At 39.9% G+C, this 19,625-nt stretch overlaps 1 protein-coding gene across 12 annotated transcripts in view; it reads left to right on the forward strand.

Moving 5' to 3' along the window:
- Positions 1–17,574, forward strand: part of Xkr9 (XK related 9) — a 39,025-nt gene extending 21,451 nt beyond the window's left edge. For all 12 annotated transcript variants that reach the window (XM_076563725.1, XM_042270739.2, XM_042270746.2 and 9 more), the window contains 2 exons: positions 10,162–10,382; positions 16,881–17,574. In XM_076563725.1, the coding sequence (XP_076419840.1) occupies positions 10,162–10,382; positions 16,881–17,509 (850 nt within the window). In that variant the 3' untranslated portion in view covers positions 17,510–17,574. The remainder of the gene's footprint in view (positions 1–10,161; positions 10,383–16,880) is intronic.
- The last annotated feature ends 2,051 nt before the right edge of the window (positions 17,575–19,625 follow it).

Below are 19,625 nucleotides of genomic sequence, written 5' to 3' on the forward strand. Positions count from 1 at the left end.
TCCATTTGTGTCATAACATCTGTTAGGTCCTTTATTTTTTTGTTAAGTTTCAGTCTGGTAGATCTGTCTTTCGGTGAGAGTGGTGTGTTAAAATCTCCCACTACTAATGTGTGGGGTTTGATGTGTGTTTTAAGCTTTAGTAGTGTTCTTTTATGAATGTGGGTGCTTTTGTATTTGGGGCATAAATGTTTAAAATCGAGACTTCATCTTGGTGGATTTTTCCTATGATAAATATGTAATGTCCATCCTGATCTCTTTTGATTGATTTTAGTTTAAAGTCTATATTATTAGATATTAGGATAGCTACACCAGCTTGTTTCTTAGGTCCATTTGCTTGGAAAGCCTTTTCCCAGCCCTTTACTCGGATGTAGTGTCTGTCTTTGAAGTTAAGTTAAGCTGTGTTTCTTATATGCAGCAGATAGATGGGTCCTGTTTTCTTATCCATTCTCTTACCCTGTGTCTTTTTATAAGTGAGTTGAGACCATTAATATTGATCGATATTAATGACCAGTGATTGTTAATTCCTGTTATTTTTTGTGGTTGTGTTGTGTTGTCCTTTTTTGGTGTATGTTGGTGTGGGATTATCTATTGCTTGATTTTTCATGGATGTGTTTAGCTTCTTTGGGTTGGATTTTCCCTTCTAGTGCTTTCTGTAGGGCTGGGTTTGTGGACAGGTGTTGATTAAATCTGGTTTTATCCTGGAATATTTTGTTTACTCTGCCTATGGTGATTGAGAGTTTTGCTGGGTATAATAGTCTGGGTTGGCATCCGTGGTCTCTTAGTGTCTGCATGAGATTTGTCCATGATCTTCTAGCTTTCATAGTCTCTATTGAGTAGTCTGGTGTTATTCTGATGGGTTTGCCTTTATATGTTACTTGGTCTTTTTCCTTTGCGGCTCTTAATATTTTTCTTTGTTCTGTGTGTTTAGTGTTTTGATTATTATGTGGCGAGGGGACTTTTTTTGGGATCCAGCCTATTCGGTGTTCTGTAAGCTTCTTGTATCTTCATAGGTATTTCTTTCTTTAGGTTAGGGAAGTTTTCTTCTATGATTTTGTTGAATATATTTTCTGTGCCTTTGAGTTGGTATTCTTCTCCTTCTTCTATCCCTATTATTCTTAGGTTTGGTCTTTTCATGGTGTCCCAAATTTCCTGGACGTTTTGTGTTACGACTTTTTTGTCTTTAGTGTTTTCTTTGACTGACGAATCTATTTTCTCTATCGTGTCTTCAGTGTCAGAGATTCTCTGTTCCATCTCTTGCAATCGGTTGGTTATGCTTATTTCTGTAGTTCCTGTTCATCAGGATTTCTATTTCCAGCATTCCCTCAGCATGTGTTTTCTTTATTGTCTCAAATTCATTTTTCAGATCTTGGAATGTTTCTTTCATCTGTTTAATTGCTTTTTCTTGGCTTTCTTTGATTTCTTCCCATTATTTTGTTCGTTTTTTTTCTTCCATTTCTTTAAGGAAGTTATTTTTTTTATTTCCTCTTTAATGGAGTTTTTTATTTCCTCTTTAAGGGATTTTTTTTATTTCTTCTTTAATGGCCTCTCTCATCTTCTTAAAGTCATTTTTAGGATTGATTTCTTCTGTCTTGGTATGTTCAGGTCTTGCAGGTGTAGAATCACTAGGTTCTGATGTTGCCATATAGGTCTTTATGTTGTTGCCTGTATTTTTGCACTGGCGTCTACTCTTCCTCTGCTCTGTGCAGGTGGTGTCTGTGTCTGAGAGTGCCTCTCTTGTTCTAGTTTTTAGTCTTGGTTTACTAGGAGTTCTTGGTTAAATTGGTGCTGCTGGGCTGTTTCTTCAGGAGCAGCTGATCTCAGTCGGTGAAGCATATACTTATGATTCTGGTGATCTGGTTTGGTGGCTGGGCAGCGCCTTCTTCTGTGTTCCCAGGTCACGTTTTGTTCATTTGTTGACTCCTCAGCTGATCTTGTTTCTTCAGACTTCAAACTGTAGGCATCTGAATCCTCTCCCGGATGGATTTCACCTGAGCAGGGTAGTTTCACCAACACCTCCAAGTTGTTGGGTTTCACAGGATCAGCAGCTGGGCCCTGAGATGGCCTCAGACAGAGTGTTCAGATTGGTTCTGGTTCCGTCCCACGGAGATAGCTTCTTCCCCAGGTGTTGGGATTAGAGGCGTCCCTGTTCCAAGCTCTTGATTAAGAGCTGGTTTTCGCTAGCTCTTCAGCGGGTAATAGCTCAGTTTCTGGTCTTTATTGCAACTGTGTTCCGACCACCGCCTGCTGGGCCTGCCTGCCTCTGGGCCTGGCTTGTCTGCCTCTGCTGGGCCTGCCTGCCTCTGCCTGCTGCCGATTTCATTCTTTATAGCTGAGTAAAATGACAAAGGTCATGAAAGATGTCTATGTTCATGTCTGCTTTATGCACACAAAGAGAGTTGAGAAGGTCCACATGAAACAAATAATAATGAATTGTGGTCGTGGAGATCAAGAGGTAGGATCATAGGCTTGGGATGGAGATTAGTCACAATATGGCTTTAAATATTATGTCAATGTGTTTCCTGTGCAAACAACTAAATGGAGCCGAGAAAGAAAAACCACTGAATTATGTTGGCTGTTAGTGAAAGATAGGTAACAAATGCCCCTTCGTTTGTTAATATTTATTCTTATAATTTCTTAGTCTAGGAAGTGAAAACTCCTGAGACAAGGAGTAAGATGTAAGCCAAAGTTAGAGCAGTTCCTTAAATCCACAGGTTTGTCCAGATTTGAAATCTTGGGATTTCCTCAACCGTAGGATCATTTCCTTTAAGAATAAGAACAAATAGTGTTTGAGCTGGTAGGTGGATGATAAGGAATGTTTCCATGAATTATTTATTAAGTATATATGCCTATTGCTTCTAAATATGGTATGTTTTTTATGGTATACAGATTTAGGAGTGTTATGCTATCATGCCAATTTTTTTTTTTTTTTTTTTTTTTGAGACAGGGTTTCTCTTAACAGCTCTGGCTGTCCTGGAACTCACTCTGTAGTCCAGGCTGGCCTCAAACTCACAGAGATCCACCTGCCTCTGCCTCCCACGTGCTGGGATTAAAGGCGTGCGCCACCGCTGGCTGTGTTATGCTATCATGAGTTGATTCTTATGTCGTTATAACACTCCCTCCTTATTCTTGTTAGTCCTCCCCCAGTCTATTTTTGTCTGGGATGTCAGTATAGTCAACTTTTCTTGTGTGATTTCCTTTGAAACTACTTGTGTTTTATGTGTGAGTATTTTTCTAGTCACATAAATTTGCATCTTAAAAAAAGATTTATTTATTTTTATTTCATGTGTATGGGTATTTTTGCCTACATTATGTCTATGTTCTACATGCATACTGTGCCTGCAGAGGCCAGAAGAAGGTGTTGGATCCCCTGGAACTGGACTTACAGATGCCTGTGAATTGTCATGTGGGTGCTGAGAATTGAATCGGTCCTCTGGATGAGCTGCCACTGCTTTTAATCTTAGACCTACTTTCTGCCCTGCCCCACCTTTTTAAAAAATCAAATCTGACAGCCTCTTTAAGGTGGGGTGCTGAACCTATTTCTACTTAGTATATTTACTGATATGGTGTTCTGGCTTACCTTATTTCTGGTGAGAAATCAGCTAACATTTTCATTGTTTTCCTGTGTAGAAGATGTCTTTTCTCTATATACTGAACTCTGAGCATTTAAGAATGATGTGGCCCTGTGTGGCTTTTATTTATATTACTTCTGTCTGGGTTCATTACATTTCTTGGATCTGTAAATTGCTGTTTTAATGATAAGGAAACATATTTTCACCAATATTTTGTCAAATTGACTTTCCTGGTTTAGTCTCCTTTTCTTTGGGGATTTAAATTCTACACGGTGTTTTCAAGTTCATCTCACCCTCCCCCCCTTTTCTACATGCTTTCCTTTGGTTTCTATTGAGCTATTATGTTAGTCTGGTGAGGCTCCTATAACATTTAAAATGGTCTGTGGTAACAGACTTGGTGGCCTTTAAGTGAAAGTAATTCATATCTTACAGTTGTAGAGGCTGTGGATTCTTTTTTTTTTTTTTTTTTTGGTTTTTTGAGACAGGGTTTCTCTGTGTAGTTTTGCGCCTTTCCTGGAACTCACTTTGTAGACCAGGCTGGTCTTGAACTCACAGAGATCTGCCTGCCTCTGCCTCGCGAGTGCTGGGATTAAAGGTGTGCACCACCACCGCCTGGCTGAGGCTGTGGATTCTAAGACTAAGGTCCTGGCAGGTTAAGGTCTAGTGTCTTGGTCACTGTTGTGATGCTATGAAGAGACACCACGATCACAGCAATTTTTATAAAGGAAAGCCTTATCTAGGACAGGCTTATAGTTCAGAGGTTTGGTCCTTTATCCTCATGGCAGGAAGCATGGCAGCACACAGGCCAACATGGTGTTAGAGAAGGAGCTGAGAGTTCTACATCTGGATCCACAGGCAGCGCGAAGAGAGCCACTGGGCCCACCTGGGGTTTGAAACTTCCAAGCCCACCCCCAGTCACACACTTCCTCCAACAAGGTCACACCTCCTAATCCTTTCAAATAGCACCACTCTCTAACCATTTAAAGATATGAACCAAGGGGGGGGGCATTCTTATTCAAACAAACACATAGGTCCTGCTTTACCATTCTTAGGAGCTGCCTTCTAGTTGTCTGGTTGATGAGAGGGTAAGACACTCTTTGGGGTCTTATTTATAGGGCACTAATCCCATCATTGAGTTATCTCTGAACACCCCTCCCACCATACATCACATGGAAATTAGTTTTCAATGTATGAATTCTGGGAAACACAAATATTCAAGCTATAACACCCATCTTTATTCAATGATCTGTTTGGTTTTGACTAAATTTGCTGTTAATTCCATCCAGTTAATCTTGATTTTGTGTATTTTACTTGTATAAGAGTTCAATTAAATACTTTATTCTAGTTTACATGTCTGTTCTTTACATTTCCCACCTTTCACCCATAATATCATCATAGATATTATATCACCATAGTTCTCAGGCTTACTTTAGTTTTTGTTTGCTGATCTCAACATGAGTGTCATGTGTGGCTGCATTTTCTCTTCACTGATGTTTCTGGAACTGCTTTCCCACTTTGCTTTGAGTGGCATTTCCTCGTTGGCTGTATGTCAAGGAATGTTTCCATTGTGCTGTGACTGTTACAAGGTGACTGATAACTTGTAAAGACATTGGTTTCTTTCAAAGCAACAGCCAAATAACAGGCAAATTCCCTTGATATTTTGCAGGAGCTTGGTTGAGTATTAGATTGGGCAAGTCTCTTTTGCTGTTCCCCTGTGGTAAAATCTCTTAGTTTTGAGATATACTTTATGCTTCTACATTTGACATTCTCTGGGACTTGGGGAGTTGCTGAGATATTTGCTGTCACTTCTAATTTGGTGAGAGTCATATTCTAAGCTCTTCCCTAATATAGCTGGCTGGTGAAATCTCTAGGGGTTCCCTTCACTTGTTTCCCCTGTTTCTCCAAGTCTAACCCCATGTGTGCAGAGGAACAGACACAGACACAGGCGTGAGAAGAGTGAGTCTCCCCACGTGTGCAGAGGAACAGGCACATTTGGGATTCTTTTCCCCTGGTTTCCTTTTCTGGGACACCCTGAAATTCTAAGTCTCTGTGGGCTTCACCCAGGCTTCTCATTGGGATATTTTGACCAGTCTTGAGCTGGATCTACTTCGTGTCATTTGGACTGCCGGTGCATTCAGAGGAAAACCCAAGTAACCATGCAGGGCAGTTCACACAACCCCCTTTGGTTCCTTCCTGATTTGGGTTGTTTTTCTTTTTTCTCTTTCTTGCTGGTATGTGTATGTTTCCCAGAAGCCACCTATTGTCACTATGAAAGTTCACTTGATAATACTAATTCATCACTGGAAAATAAGAGAATATATGGGGATAAATTATGCCAAGAAAGCACTCTCTTTCTCTTGGGCTTATTGACTATTTGTTCCATAAACTGAAACAGTGTTCTACCAATCAGGAAATTATACTCAAATCTTCCTTTCTATGAAATTAACCTCAAACAAAGATTTATATAAAATTTCCATGACTCATTACACTATTAAGCACAACTCCTCCTCCTGTCCCTGGAAGTGTAAACAGCTTGTCCACCTTGTTTCCCAGGGGCTTACACAGCACTTGACATGGTCCAGGTGGGCATCTTTCATGTGGTAGTTCATGTGGAGCCCAGCTCACTGAGCAGAATGAAGATGAAGAACTCCAGTTTTCAGTTTTGGAAACTGAGCAAAGAGAGGTTAGAGATGGGCAGAATCTGGATTTGGATCAAGCCATTTTGATGTTGTTAGAGTTTTTGCCTCTCTCAGTTTTCCCTACTCCAAAAAAAGCAGCTTAAGAGAGAAAGGATTTATCTTGGCCCACAATTCAAGGTATAATCTACCATTGTGGGGAAGTCAAGGAAGTTTGAATCTCAAATAGCTAGTCACATTGTATTCAAAGCAAGGAACAGGAAGTGAATGCATGCTGGTGTTAAGCTCTTCATTTTATAGAGGCCAGCATCCCTTGCTCGGGGAATAGCCCTGGCCACAGGTAAGATGGATCTTTCTACACCAATTAACCAAGTCAAGATAATCCCCCTAGGATGCTCCTCTCCCAGGTGAGTCTAGATTCTGGATGCCCCTCTCCCAGATGAGTCTAGATTCTGTCAAATAGACAATTACCGCTAACCATGAAAACATCTGTTTATCTATCTATCTATCTATCTATCTATCTGTCTGTCTGTCTGTCTGTCTGTCTGTCTGTCTATCTATCTATCTATCTGTCTTCTATCTATCTACCTATCTATCTATAGATACAGACATGGTCTCACTGTCACCCTGGGCTCAAGTGATCCTCCTGTATGTGTATACATATACCATGTCTACATGTACATACTGCCACATTTGGCTGAGTTTCTACTCTTTTTTTTGGGGGGGGGGCTTCAAGATAGGGTTTCTCTGTGTAGCTTTGCACCTTTCCTGGAAATCTCTCTGGCCTCGAACTCACAGAGATCCACCTGCCTCTGCCTCCCAAGTGCTGGGATTACAGGTGTGCGCCGCCACCGCCGCCGCCGCCGCCGCCGCCACCGCCACCACCACCACCCAACTCATGTTTTTAAATAGTAGTTAACCTACTGGTTTATAAACCACTTCAGAAATAGGAACCAGATATTTTCTGTTGTGCTAGATACCCAGAAGAGACTCAAGTGAAGCTTTCTATTGTAAATTAGGCCCAGGCAGTGTTAGTTTTCCTTCTGTGCTATACTTTGATGGTGTGGTATTTATATTTCTAACAATTGTTTATTTCTTCTGCCTTATATTGCAGCTAGTAGTATATGTACTTGATATGCCTATTGAATTGTAAGATCATTGAGGACAGAGACCATGCAGTCGTCATTGTTGCTGACATTTTTCTTTACCCTGGCATCTAGCCCATACTGAATAAAATTCATAGACGTGACAACCAAGTAGAAACTTAAGTTAAGGAGCCAACTATGAAAACATATTGGGTTTAGAAAAGCTCTAGGTAGATTTGGTAGTGAAGACAGAGGCCTTTAAGTTGTGAAAAATAGCAAGGAGGCACACTGGAGTTGGGGAGAAAAATGGAAAGACAGTGATGGTAGTATGTGTGGAGGCAGGTCATGGAGAACCTTCGAAGATATGGTAAGAATTTGGGCTTATAAATCTGATGGAAATCATTGGAACATTTTGCTAGAGGAGTGACATATGAATTATATTTAAAGGGTTCAATCTAGATGTTGTGAAGAGACTAGATTAGATGAGGAACAAGAATAGAACCAGGGTGGACAAGATGGCTCAGAAGGTAAAGGTGCCTGCTGCCAAGCTGGACAACTTGAGATTGATCCTCGGCACACATATGGTGGAAGGAGAGGACCCACTCCCCAAAGCCGTTCTCTGAACTCCACTTATATGCTGTGGCAACCCTCCCCCAAAGAATAGAACCAGAGCCGGGCGGTCGTGGTGCACGCCTTTAATCCCAGCACTCAGGAGGCAGAGCTATGTGGATTTCCATGAGTTCGAGGCCAGCCTGGTCTACAGAGATCCAGGACAGGCACCAAAACAACACAGAGAAATCCTGTCCCGGAAAAAAAAATAAAAAGAAAGAAAGAAAGAAAAAGAAAAAAGAGTAGAATCAGGAAGAACTATTATGGAGCTAATGAAATAATTCGGGTCAGGGGTTGTCTGATTAACTTGGGGATGGAGTCATATCATAAGTGGTACAAAGTGTTTAGAGTCTGGATATATTTGAAATTAGAATCTAGGAAATTTGGAAAGAACTTTACAGGGTCTGCAAATTTTCCATGGTTTTAGTTTAAACAGCATGGTGAATATATCTATATATAGATCATCTATATCTAAATCTATATCCATATCTCTATGTATTTATCTATCTATAGCTATATATCTATCTCTGTCTATCTGTCTTTCTGTCTATTATTATATGTGTGAAGAAACTGACTGTGAATAAGGAATTCTGATAAGTTTTGAAATAGTGTCTTGGTTGCCTTTATTCTAGTCTTAGATTGCTTCTAAATACTTTTTTATTATTAATTTTATCTCTGGTTGGTAGTTAGTATTTGTTTAAGAGTTCTTTTAGGATAAGGGCCTGAGCAGGGGTACTTTAGGAGTCCTTGAAAGGTTTTATTATTTTGTTTTTCTTTTGTATTTCTACTATAAAAATGCTCATAGACCCCTCGTTGGCATTAATGATTTACTAAACAAAATGGAAAAGATTCAATCTCCTCTTTGGCCTTCACATTCTGTAGGGAAATGTTTTGTGTTGTAGTTAAGATAAATTGATAAATACTTGTCTTAATTAGGGTGTTTATTGTTGTGAAGAGACACCATGACCATGGCAACTCTTATAAAGAAAACATTTAATTGGGGTGACTCACTTACAGTTTCAGAGGTTCAGCCAATTATCATCATGTTGGGGAGCATGGTGGCACACAGGCAGACATGGTGCTGAGAGTTTTCCATTTGGCAGGCAACAGGAAGTCGACTGGGTGGTATCCTGAACATAGGAAACCTCAAATCTGCCCCCACAGTGACACACTTCCTCCAACAAGGCCATACTCACTCCAACAAAGCCACATCTCCTAATAGTGCCACTTCCTATAAGATTATGGGGGCCGATTACATTCAAAGCACCACAACACTAAATTATAGCTTGTCCTTTGGAATGCAGTAGTTAAGGATCACAGAATCTGGATTTGGACTTTTGGTCATCCCATTATTTTTGTATAAATATCAGTAATCATTTTACCCTTTACAGCCTTAGCTTTCTCAACTGAAAAATTAGAAAAGCTCCTAACTATCTCAGGATTACTGTAAAAAATTGTAAAAATTGAGTTATGATCATCTGTGCTTAATACACACATCACTCAGGTGTTAAAATTTCATGAGACCCGAATCTCAGTGAAGCCTGTGAATGGATTATTTGTGGAAAATTCTGTACTTATATATTGCTTCAATATGTCCATAAATATACACATCATAAAAATGTGTAAGTGCAGAGAGTTGATCAATAGGTGCTAAATAATAGTAAGAGATAAAAAGGAAGATCTGTTGCATGGTAGGATATTGGTGAAATTATTAAGGCCACTCCATGTAGTTAAAAGGAAAGTTTATTAGTGGTGTAACTTACAAATGAAGGGATAGGTAGGTCGCAGGGTCTGGGGAAGATGTATCACAGTCCAGCGGTGTTCTCTGGAGCTCTGCTCAGTCAACCTCCACCGTCCAGGGTCCAGGAACAGAGAGAGCTGGCCCATCCAGATCTCGGGTCTCCAGGGTCCTCCCTTAGGCCCGCCTTGTAGGCGTGACAGTTACTGAAGCCTCAATGGGGTTTGGAACTTCCAGATCAAAGCTGGAATGGCTACCCATTACAGTAGGATGCCTATAGATAATGATATTGTATGTATATTTCACAAAGCTAGAGGGATTTTTGTGTATTTTTCACTATAAAGAAGTAATAAATATTTGAAGTGATAAACATGTTTAACTTGATTTAAACACTGAACATGTATCTGTTTTGAAACATCTGTATCTCATACATATGCGTAATTATATCTTTTATATGTTATTTAAAATGAATGTAATGTCTAAAAGTATGCGACTGAGGAGAAATGCTTGTGTTTACTTTATAGGTATTGGTTTGCCTTGAGAAAGGGTTACCATGTGGTTTTCAAACACAGCAGCAGAACGAGGAGTTTTAAGGAGGGACAAACGGATCCTCACAAAGAGGCCATAGACGCAGCCACTGACTTGAGCATGCTCAGGCTGTTTGAGACCTACCTGGAAGGCTGCCCACAGCTCATTCTTCAGCTCTACGCCTTTCTGGAGCGCGGCCAGGCAAACTTAAGTCAGTGTAAGTCTTCCTTGATACCCCCGGCTAGAGATCTTATCATAGCTGTATAAATCTCAGGACTGTTCTAGAATGTTTTAATCCTAAAAATGGCATTTTCAAATGAAATTTAGCAACTTGCTTCAAATATTAAGAAATATGTAAAGATATAATTTCTATTTCTGTTCTTTATGTTTCTTCCCTTGTCTGCCTAGAAGGGACACTACTGCTGTTGGTTGCTAGGCAATCCTTCAGAGAACCTGGAAGAAGTGTATGCTATGTTTTGTTTTATTTTTTTACGTGTAAGACAAAGAATATAGCAATTGGCTTTTTGTTTTGTATTCAACTGTACATCCTCAGAGCTGTACAAATCAGTACAGGGAAGGTTCCCTCATTCTTGTCACATGCATCATGCTACAAATGACAGATAAACCATAATTTACCAGCCACTCTGTTCTTTATGTTAATTTAGATTGTTTAAAAATATCTGACTATAAAATGACGTGACAAGCAAATTTTTGCAACTTTATGTTATGATTCTGTCCTTATCTTTGTTTTTTTCTTTTCATCTTTTTTAAAATTTAAGATAATGTTTTCATATGCTATATCCTGAATACAGTTTCCCCTCTCTCTACCACTCCCAGTTTACCCCTCCCATCTAGACCCACTCTCTTTCTGTCTTTCCGTAGAAATCAAACAAGCATCTAAGGGATAATAATAAAATACAATAAGATAGAAAACCAAACAAATCAGAATAGGACAAAGTAAAAAAGCAGAAAGAAAAGAGCCCAAGAAGCAGATATAGACACAGAGACCCACTGTTTACACACTCAGTAATACCATAATATATGTGCGAAGGACCTGTAGGGTAGTAGATAGGTAGATAGAGAGATAGATAGATAGATAAAGAGATAGATAGATAGATAAAAAGTTAAAAATTAAAAAAAGAAAGAAAAAGCCTTGGTATGACATTATGAGACAAGGAACCTCCAAAGATGCCTTTGAGCTCATTTTCTGTTGGCCGCCTACTGTTGGGCATGCAGCCTACACTTAAGAGTAGTTTATTTCTCCAGTGAGACTCCCTTGGAGAAAATTAAATTTTCATTTGCAAGGGGTTGTCAATTTGAGATAGCTTCTGGGTAGGGATGGATGCATGTGTCCACTTTATTGCTTTTTCTTCTTAAGGGAAGAATTTGAAGAGTTAATTTAAAATAGTAGCTGGGCAGTGGTGACACACACCTTAATCTCAGCACTTGGGAGGCAGAGGCAGGCAGATTTCTGTGCATTCAAGGCCAGCCTGGTGTACAGAGTAAGTTCCAGGACAGTCCTGTCTTGAAAAACAAAACAAAACAAAACAAAACAAAACAAAACAAAACAAAACAACAAAACAAAACAAAAGATAGAGAGCAAGCAAGCAATTATCTAGCAATAGAGAACTTGATAAACAAATTTATGTAGACATTTAGAATAAAACATATAGCTTTTAGAAGAGTCTTTTCAGAGAATTTTAATGATGTAAGAAAGCATTTATAAGATCAAATTTAATTAAACTTGTTTATAAGGATTTCCATATATATATATATATATATATATATATATATATATATATATATTAGTTTTTTCGAGACAGGATTTCTCTGTGTTTCTCTGTGTAGTTTTGGTGCCTGTCCTGGATCTCGCTCTCTAGACCAGGCTGGCCTCAAACTCACAGGGATCCTCCTGGCTCTGCCTCCCGGGTGCTGGCATTAAAGGCGTGCATTGCCACTGCCCAGCCTATCAATGTATTCTTAAGGATACAAAGAAATGACTAGAAAGAAACATGTTTGGATGAAAGTGTGCCAAAATATTAAGTATGGCTGTGGTTGGTAGTGGAATTTTGAATGATTTTTTTCATCTTTTTTTTTTTTGTTTTTTGGATGTTATTTGATGATCATAAAAATTACTCAAAATGTAAAAATATCATATTATGCCATGAAGAATATCATACATTATGATCAAATGAGCTTCATTCCAGAGATACTGTGTTAGTGTAATGCACTCAATTCAATAAATGTAATATGTTATATAAATAATTTAAGAAGGAGATGCAGGAAAGATTCTGAAACATTCAACATACCTTCATGATGAAAATCATGAAGATATTAGGAATGAATGGATCATACCTCAAATTGTAAAGGCCATATACAATAAAACTATAGCCAAGATTGTACTAATAGACTAACTGAAAGCATTACCTCTAAAATTGGGAATGAGACAAAGATTACTACTCGTATCTCTCTTACTCAATAGAGTTCAAAGTCCTAGTCAGATAAACAAGACATAAAAGGGATAAACATAGGAAAAGAGGAAGTCAGGCTGTCCCTAATGCAGACTGTATGACTCTATACTGTAAGACTCCATAGACTCTACCACAAACTTTAGACCTAATAAAGTACTTTCAGTAAAGTTGTAGGACACAGAATCAGCACACAAAGATCCGAACTCTTCATATATACCAATAAAGAACTCACAGAGAAAGAGATTAGGGAAAGCATCCCATTTATAATAGCTTACAAAAATAAAGAACCTAGGAATAAACCCAATTAAGGAAGGAAAACCTCTACAATGAAAACTCAAGACACTGAAAAACAGAAACCAAAGATGATACTAGGCAATGGGAAGATTGGCCGTGTTCCTGGCTTGGCAGACCCAAGGTTGTAAAAATGGTTGTGTCACCAAAAGTAATCTACAGCTTCAATGTGATTTCTATCTAAATTACAGTGTCATCCTTCCTTCACATAACTAGTAAAAGTAATCTAAGAACTCATGGGGATCCACCAAAGTCCACACAACAAATGTCCAGTGCAATAATAAGGAGGAAGAACACAGCTGGAGTTATTACAATAACTGATCTCAAGTTGTACTATCAAGATGTAGTAATGAAGGCAGTCTTGGACAGGCATAAAAACAGATAGGTAGACCAATGGAGCAGAATAGAGGGTCTGGAAATAAACCAATAAGCTATGGCTGCCTGATGGTCGACAAAGTTGTCTAAAACATGCAGTGGAAAAAGACAGTCTATTCAAGAAATGGTGTTGGCTTGGCCTAACAGTGCTCCTGCAAGAGCCACAGATATCTGAAAACAACTGCAATACCAGGCGCGAGACACCCCCTTTCCAGTTGTGGTACAATATAGGCTATTGCTGTTGTCCTTGTTTGTCTCCAAAAGGTAGAGCCAATGCACTATTTCTGAAGATACCAGGCACTTGAGTAAAAGGCCAGGAGGACCCAGGCGGGATCTGACTTGACAGTTCTGCCTCCCCACCCACCCCCATGCCCCTTCTGCCCGAGAACTAGCTTTCATAGTGCTGGAACTTATTATGCAAGTTTCCAAGGGAGGGAAGCAGCCAATATTCCTACCCAACTGTAATACCTATGAATCACAACTAGGATGGCATGATAATCCTAAGGGCGCAATAGTGATTATCTTGGCAGTAACCAACAGCTCTCTAATTGGACTTAAGGCCAGCTCAACAGGAGGAAAATCATGTGTGTCCTACCTAGCCAACTACCCAGGACTAGTGAGGTCAAGGACCGTAGAGGAGAGCTTACCACTGTCATCTTACTAAGCATTATAATTCCCAACAGTATTTGCAATATTTGTCCTTGTACCCACAGATAAATGGAGCTCTCACCCTCATCAAAGAACCTTTTCTTTGCAGTAGACACTGTTACAGAGAGTCGCAACCTTGTTCTAGAACAAGTGATTGTGAGACACCCAGCCCCAGCTGATGCGTCTCCAACACAACTCCCACACCTAAGGCTCAGGGAACATTGCAGAAGAGTGAACAGATTCTTGTAAGAACCGGAGGTCCAGGGAGTCTGCTGTGAGATGTGTTTCCTAGAAACGACAGGGAGGTTTCACCCACAATACCTCAACAATATGGCTGCCTAAACCAAACCCGAAGAAGTAGAACACCAATAGACATGCTAACGTGGAGCGGGGAATCTCACAGGGCCCCATCCGTAGCAATGAGCTCCAGGCAACTAAGGAATTCCGGGACTGGGAGAAATCGTTTCTCCCAGTTGGTTATCTAATACCGAGTGGTCAGTCCTGAACTCGTGTACATACAAGCAACACTAAATGAATTTATATATTGAGGCATGTGTGTATGTGTGTGTGTGTGCATGTATAACAGTAACAGTTTTTTTTTTAAAGGCCATGATTCTAAGAGGGAACAAGGCACAGGGTATATGGGAGAGGTTGGAGGGAGGAAGGGAAAGGGGAAATGATGTGTTTTTTTATTAAAAATATATAACATTTTTAATAATAAGAGATGGTGCTGACAAAATTGCAGAGTCACCCACAGAAGAATGAAGTGAGATTTATATCTTTTACCTTGTACAAAAATCAGTTTAATGTGGAACAAAGACCATAATTTAAAACCCGAAATGTTGAAACTGCTAGAGGAAAACAGGGAATGGTGTAGGCGAGGACTTTCTGAACAGAACTCTAGCAGCACAGGAGCTAGCCTCCAGAACCAACAAATGGAGCTACACAAAATGAAAAAGGTTTTCCACAGCACAGGACCAAGTCCAGGTTCCAGAAGCCATAAGATGACTCGACTATCTCTAACTCTGGTTCCAGGAGACCCAGTGCCCTCTTCTGGCCTCCATGGGCATCAGGCACATGCAGGCAAAACACCTGTAGACATAAGATTTGAAAAAATTAAAAAGTCACTGGGCAATTTAGGGGAAAGTGATATTTCAATTAAACAAGAGGAGAAAGTAAGGTCCAGCTCCATCGTGTTTTGTGCCAAAATCCAGAGAGGAGAAAGGTGTTTATAAGGCCCTGGCAAGAAACACACCACTGAAAAAATCATCCTGAGTGAGGTAACCCAAACCCAGAAAGACAGTTATGGTATGTACTCACTCATTGGTGGATTCTAGATATAAAATAAAGAACAATCAGACCACAACCCATAGAACCATAGAGGCTATATATATAGCATGGAGGTCCCTAGGACGACTGTGGCATATAATAAATTTCAGTTTTACTCAATTATTGAAAAAAAAATAGCCAAATGAATGGAAACACATGAACTATGAACCAAAGGCTGAGGGGCTCCCAGCTGGATCAGGCCCTCTGAATAGGTGAGACAGTTGATTGGCTTGATCAGTTTGGGACGCATCTAGGCAGTGGGACCAAGTCCTGTGCTCATTGCATGAGTTGGCTGTCTGAAACCTGGAACTTATGCAGGGACACTTGGCTTAGTCTGGGAGGAAGGGACTGGACCTCCCTGGACTGAATCTACCAAGTTGATCACAGTCCTCGGGGGAGAACTTGTCCTGGAGGAGGTTGGAATGGAGGGTGGGCTGGGGGTAAGGGGAGGGCGTGGGAGGGGGGAGAATAGGGGAACCCATGGCTGATATGTAGAACTGAATGATATTGTAAAATAAAAAATATATATCAAAAAAAAAAAAAAAAAGAAACACACCACTGAGAGCTGACTAGGCACGTGTAGACCGTGGATGCGGCTCAGCGCCACTCACACTCTGTCTTCTCCTGTGACTACTTCGTTCTGATTTCTCATCTATTTGAGAACATTCTCTGCTTTGACAGTGAGGTTAGAAATGGCTTGCGTTTCCAGAACAGCAAGGAACTTCTTCTTTGAGTGTTTGTTGGGAGAAAACAGTAAAGATGTCAAACCTCTAGAACTTTGTGAATTTCAGAGTATATTTGTTCACGTGACTAAGTGCTTATAGGTTATGAAAAATGATTTTTTTTTTTTGGAGCTGAGGACCGAACCCGGGACCTTGTGCTTGCTAGGCAAGTGCTCTACCACTGAGCTAAATCCCCAACCCCGAAAAAGGATTTTCTTCATGATGTATACTTATGTCAAATTTCTGCTTAACTGTCTCATACCCCATTAAGCTACTCTCAGTGAATTAGGCATGTGTACAAGGTCAAAGCCAAAGAGTGTAGAAAACGTGACTTATAGTGTTTAGCCAAAGTATTGTTACTGAATATATTCAAGATTATTCTAAAGCAGTATGATATCATTCACTAACATACCAACTTTCAGACAGCTTTAGTTTCAAATTTCAGTCCCATCACTTTCCAGTTGCATGATAAGAATCAAGTAATGAATCTCTTCAAACCTTGGCTCCCCTAATGCCATGTGGAGATATCAAAATCTACCCTCAAAGTATTAGATAGTAAACTGCCGGGCGTGTTGGTGTGTGTCTACACTGCTAAAGCATGCATGGCACATGCTAATTTACTATTGCGATTACTATTACTATTCTTTTTTGTTTTGTTTTGTGTTTTGAGACAGGGTTTCTCTGTGTAGTTTTGGTGCCTATCCTGGATCTCGCTCTGTAGACCAGGCTGGCCTTGAACTCACAGAGATCGGCCTGACTCTGCCTCCGAGTGCTGGGATTAAAGGCATGCGCCACCGCCACCCAGCTTCTATTACTATTCTTACTAATATTAGTGTTACCATTCCTAAACCAATATGTCTTTTCTCTTTTGTTTTGTAGATGCAGTCATCATGATTTCCTGCTGTGCTATTTCTTGGTCAACAGTTGATTATCAAGTAGCTTTAAGAAAATCATTGCCTGATAAAAATCTGCTCGGTGGAGTCTGCCCCAAACTCACATATCTCTTTTATAAGCTGTTTACCTTGTTATCATGGGCGCTGAGTGTTGTGCTTCTGCTGTTTATGGACGTGAAGGTTGCTTTGTCTCTGTTGTTATTTCTTTGGCTCATGGGTTTCATTTGGGCATTTATACAGCAAACACAGTTTTGTAATTCTCTAAGTATGGAATTCTTATATAGGATTGTTGTTGGATTCATCCTTGTGTTTACGTTTTTTAATATCAAGGGACAGAATACCAAATGTCCAATGTCTTGCTATTATATTGTAAGGGTGCTAGGCACTCTGGGAATCTTGACTGTGTTCTGGGCTTTTCCTCTCTCTATTTTTAATTCAGACTATTTTATTCCTATTAGTGCTACCATAGTTCTCGCTCTTCTCCTTGGGATTATTTTTCTTACTGTTTATTATGGAATTTTTCACCCAAACAGAAATGCAGAAACACAGTATGATGAAACTGATGGAAACTCAGCACAGAGAGATTGTAGAATGAGATATTTTCTAATGCACTAAGTTATGAATTTATGAGAAATGTTTTATTTTTGTTTCATCACCTAGTAAAGAAAATGTTATATTCATGCATTGTTTCTTATTTTTGTCACCTTTAACTTGAATGAGTTATGGTACATGGTAAATAAGACCATAATAATGTTTTATTATTTAAAATAATTTCCTTTTTATGCTGCTGTGAAAATTCATTGTTTACTGATTATTAGCTTTATAGACACATTTTTATTAGTATATAAATAGTTATGTATAACAATGGGTGTCATTATAGCGTTTTCATAAATCACATAATGCACTTCAGTCAGGTTCACCCCTGATCCCTCTCTGTCCTGATGACCCCCCTCTTCCCAACTAGCTTCCCTGCTTTTATATCTTGGTTTAGTTTAGTTTTTTCTTTTCTTTTTTTTACGACCCAGTGAGTTTCATTGTGGTTGTTTACAGGAACACCGTCACTTTATGCCCCCCTCTCTTCTCATCAGCCATAACTGACTGTGAGTCCTTACTGAGGGGTGGGCCTCTCAGTTCCATGATCCCTCCACGACAGAGTGTTGATGGACTCAGTTTCCTGTAGATATTACAGCGACTGTGAGTTTCAGGCTGTAAGAGCCATGTCAGACTAAAAAACTGTTCTACACCACTACCTCCTTCCTCCAGCTCTTACAAGCTGCTTTATAATTTTTACATGGTAATTCTAATAGCCCAGGGCATTCTGGGATTGGTCTCCATTTGCTGCTTTTTTACCTTGGGTCTGGGACACATTTTTGTTTCCTTGTACATATACTAATTTTGAATTGTGTCTTGGCTTTATGAATAATCTTTACCAGACCCTTTTTAACTTTGAACATCTTAATTATGTTTATTTGTCTTGTGTGTGTGTGGAGGTGGGACATGTGGGTGGGACTGGAGGATAACCTTTAGAGACGGGCTCTCTCCCTCATCGTGTGGGTCCAGGGGGTTGAACTTGCGCAGTCAGGCTTGGCAGCAAGAATTTTTATCTGCTGAGCCGTCCTGGCTGCCTCATTTCTCAGGGTAGTTTGATTTTCCTTTTGACAGTCAGCTTACTTGAATTTTAAATTTTGAACATTAAGTAATGTTTATCCTTCGGTGGGCTGCTTGGATTATGTCCTTCACATTCAGAATTCAGAACTAGCACAGTTAGTATATGGAGTGATTTCTCCTCCGTGTTAGTTTTCTCATAAGATTTTCCTCCCCCCTTTTGAGCATCTGGGGTCACAGCACATTCTGTCACCTGGGCCTCAAAGTCACCAAGACTGTAGAAGTTCCAGCAGTTTTTTTTTTTAAATATTTCTATTTGTGCTTGTAATTTTTATTTGTGTGTGTGGTATGTCTTGTGTACGCATGTTGTATTGTGTGTGTATGTACTTCTTAGTGTAAGGGTGTGCACATTTGTGTGGAGGCCAGAGGTCCCTTTGTGGAAACTTTCCTTGGCCACTTTCTAGGGTCTGTCATTGACCTCGGAGCTCATTGATGTGGCCATGTGGGTGGCCAGTGAGCTTTCTGGATCTGCCGGTCTCTGCACGACCACCAGCTGCATTCACAAGGGTATGTCTTCATTCCCAGTTTCCATAGACTCCAGGAATCCACACTCACTTCCTCAGGCTTCAACAGCAGGGGCTTTCCCAACTGAGCCATCTCCCCAGCCAGCCCTGTCTGGAGTTGCTGTGCTCTTTCTTAAAAGTCCATCTCTTTCTGTGGTTGGTTTTGTTTATCTTTCAAGCACTCTGAGGTATTTTCTGTAGAGCTCATAGTGGTTATGACGGGTACAGTAGCTATAATTGTATTTTAATTCATTTTTAACATTTTCAATATTTTTCTGTAATATTTGCCAATCTTACTACCACATTACCTTAATGAAACATCTTATTTAAACTGTTCTTAGCAATGATTTCTCTTATGCCTGCTTATTTAACCCTCAAAAAGACTTGACAACATAGAAAACTGGAAAACCTGTTAGGCTGCTAGTCAGATACTAGCAGACTCAAGGACACTGAGGGTAGAGTCCTCCTCACAGTCAGTAGCTTGGAAAGCCAGGTCCTGAGACTGCAGAAGATCGGAGGCTGAGTCAGACCCCTGGCCCTGGATGAGACACAACATTCTAGAC

The sequence above is a fragment of the Peromyscus maniculatus genome, chromosome 2 (assembly GCF_049852395.1).
Source record: "Peromyscus maniculatus bairdii isolate BWxNUB_F1_BW_parent chromosome 2, HU_Pman_BW_mat_3.1, whole genome shotgun sequence".
In the NCBI taxonomy this organism is placed as follows: domain Eukaryota; kingdom Metazoa; phylum Chordata; class Mammalia; order Rodentia; family Cricetidae; genus Peromyscus; species Peromyscus maniculatus.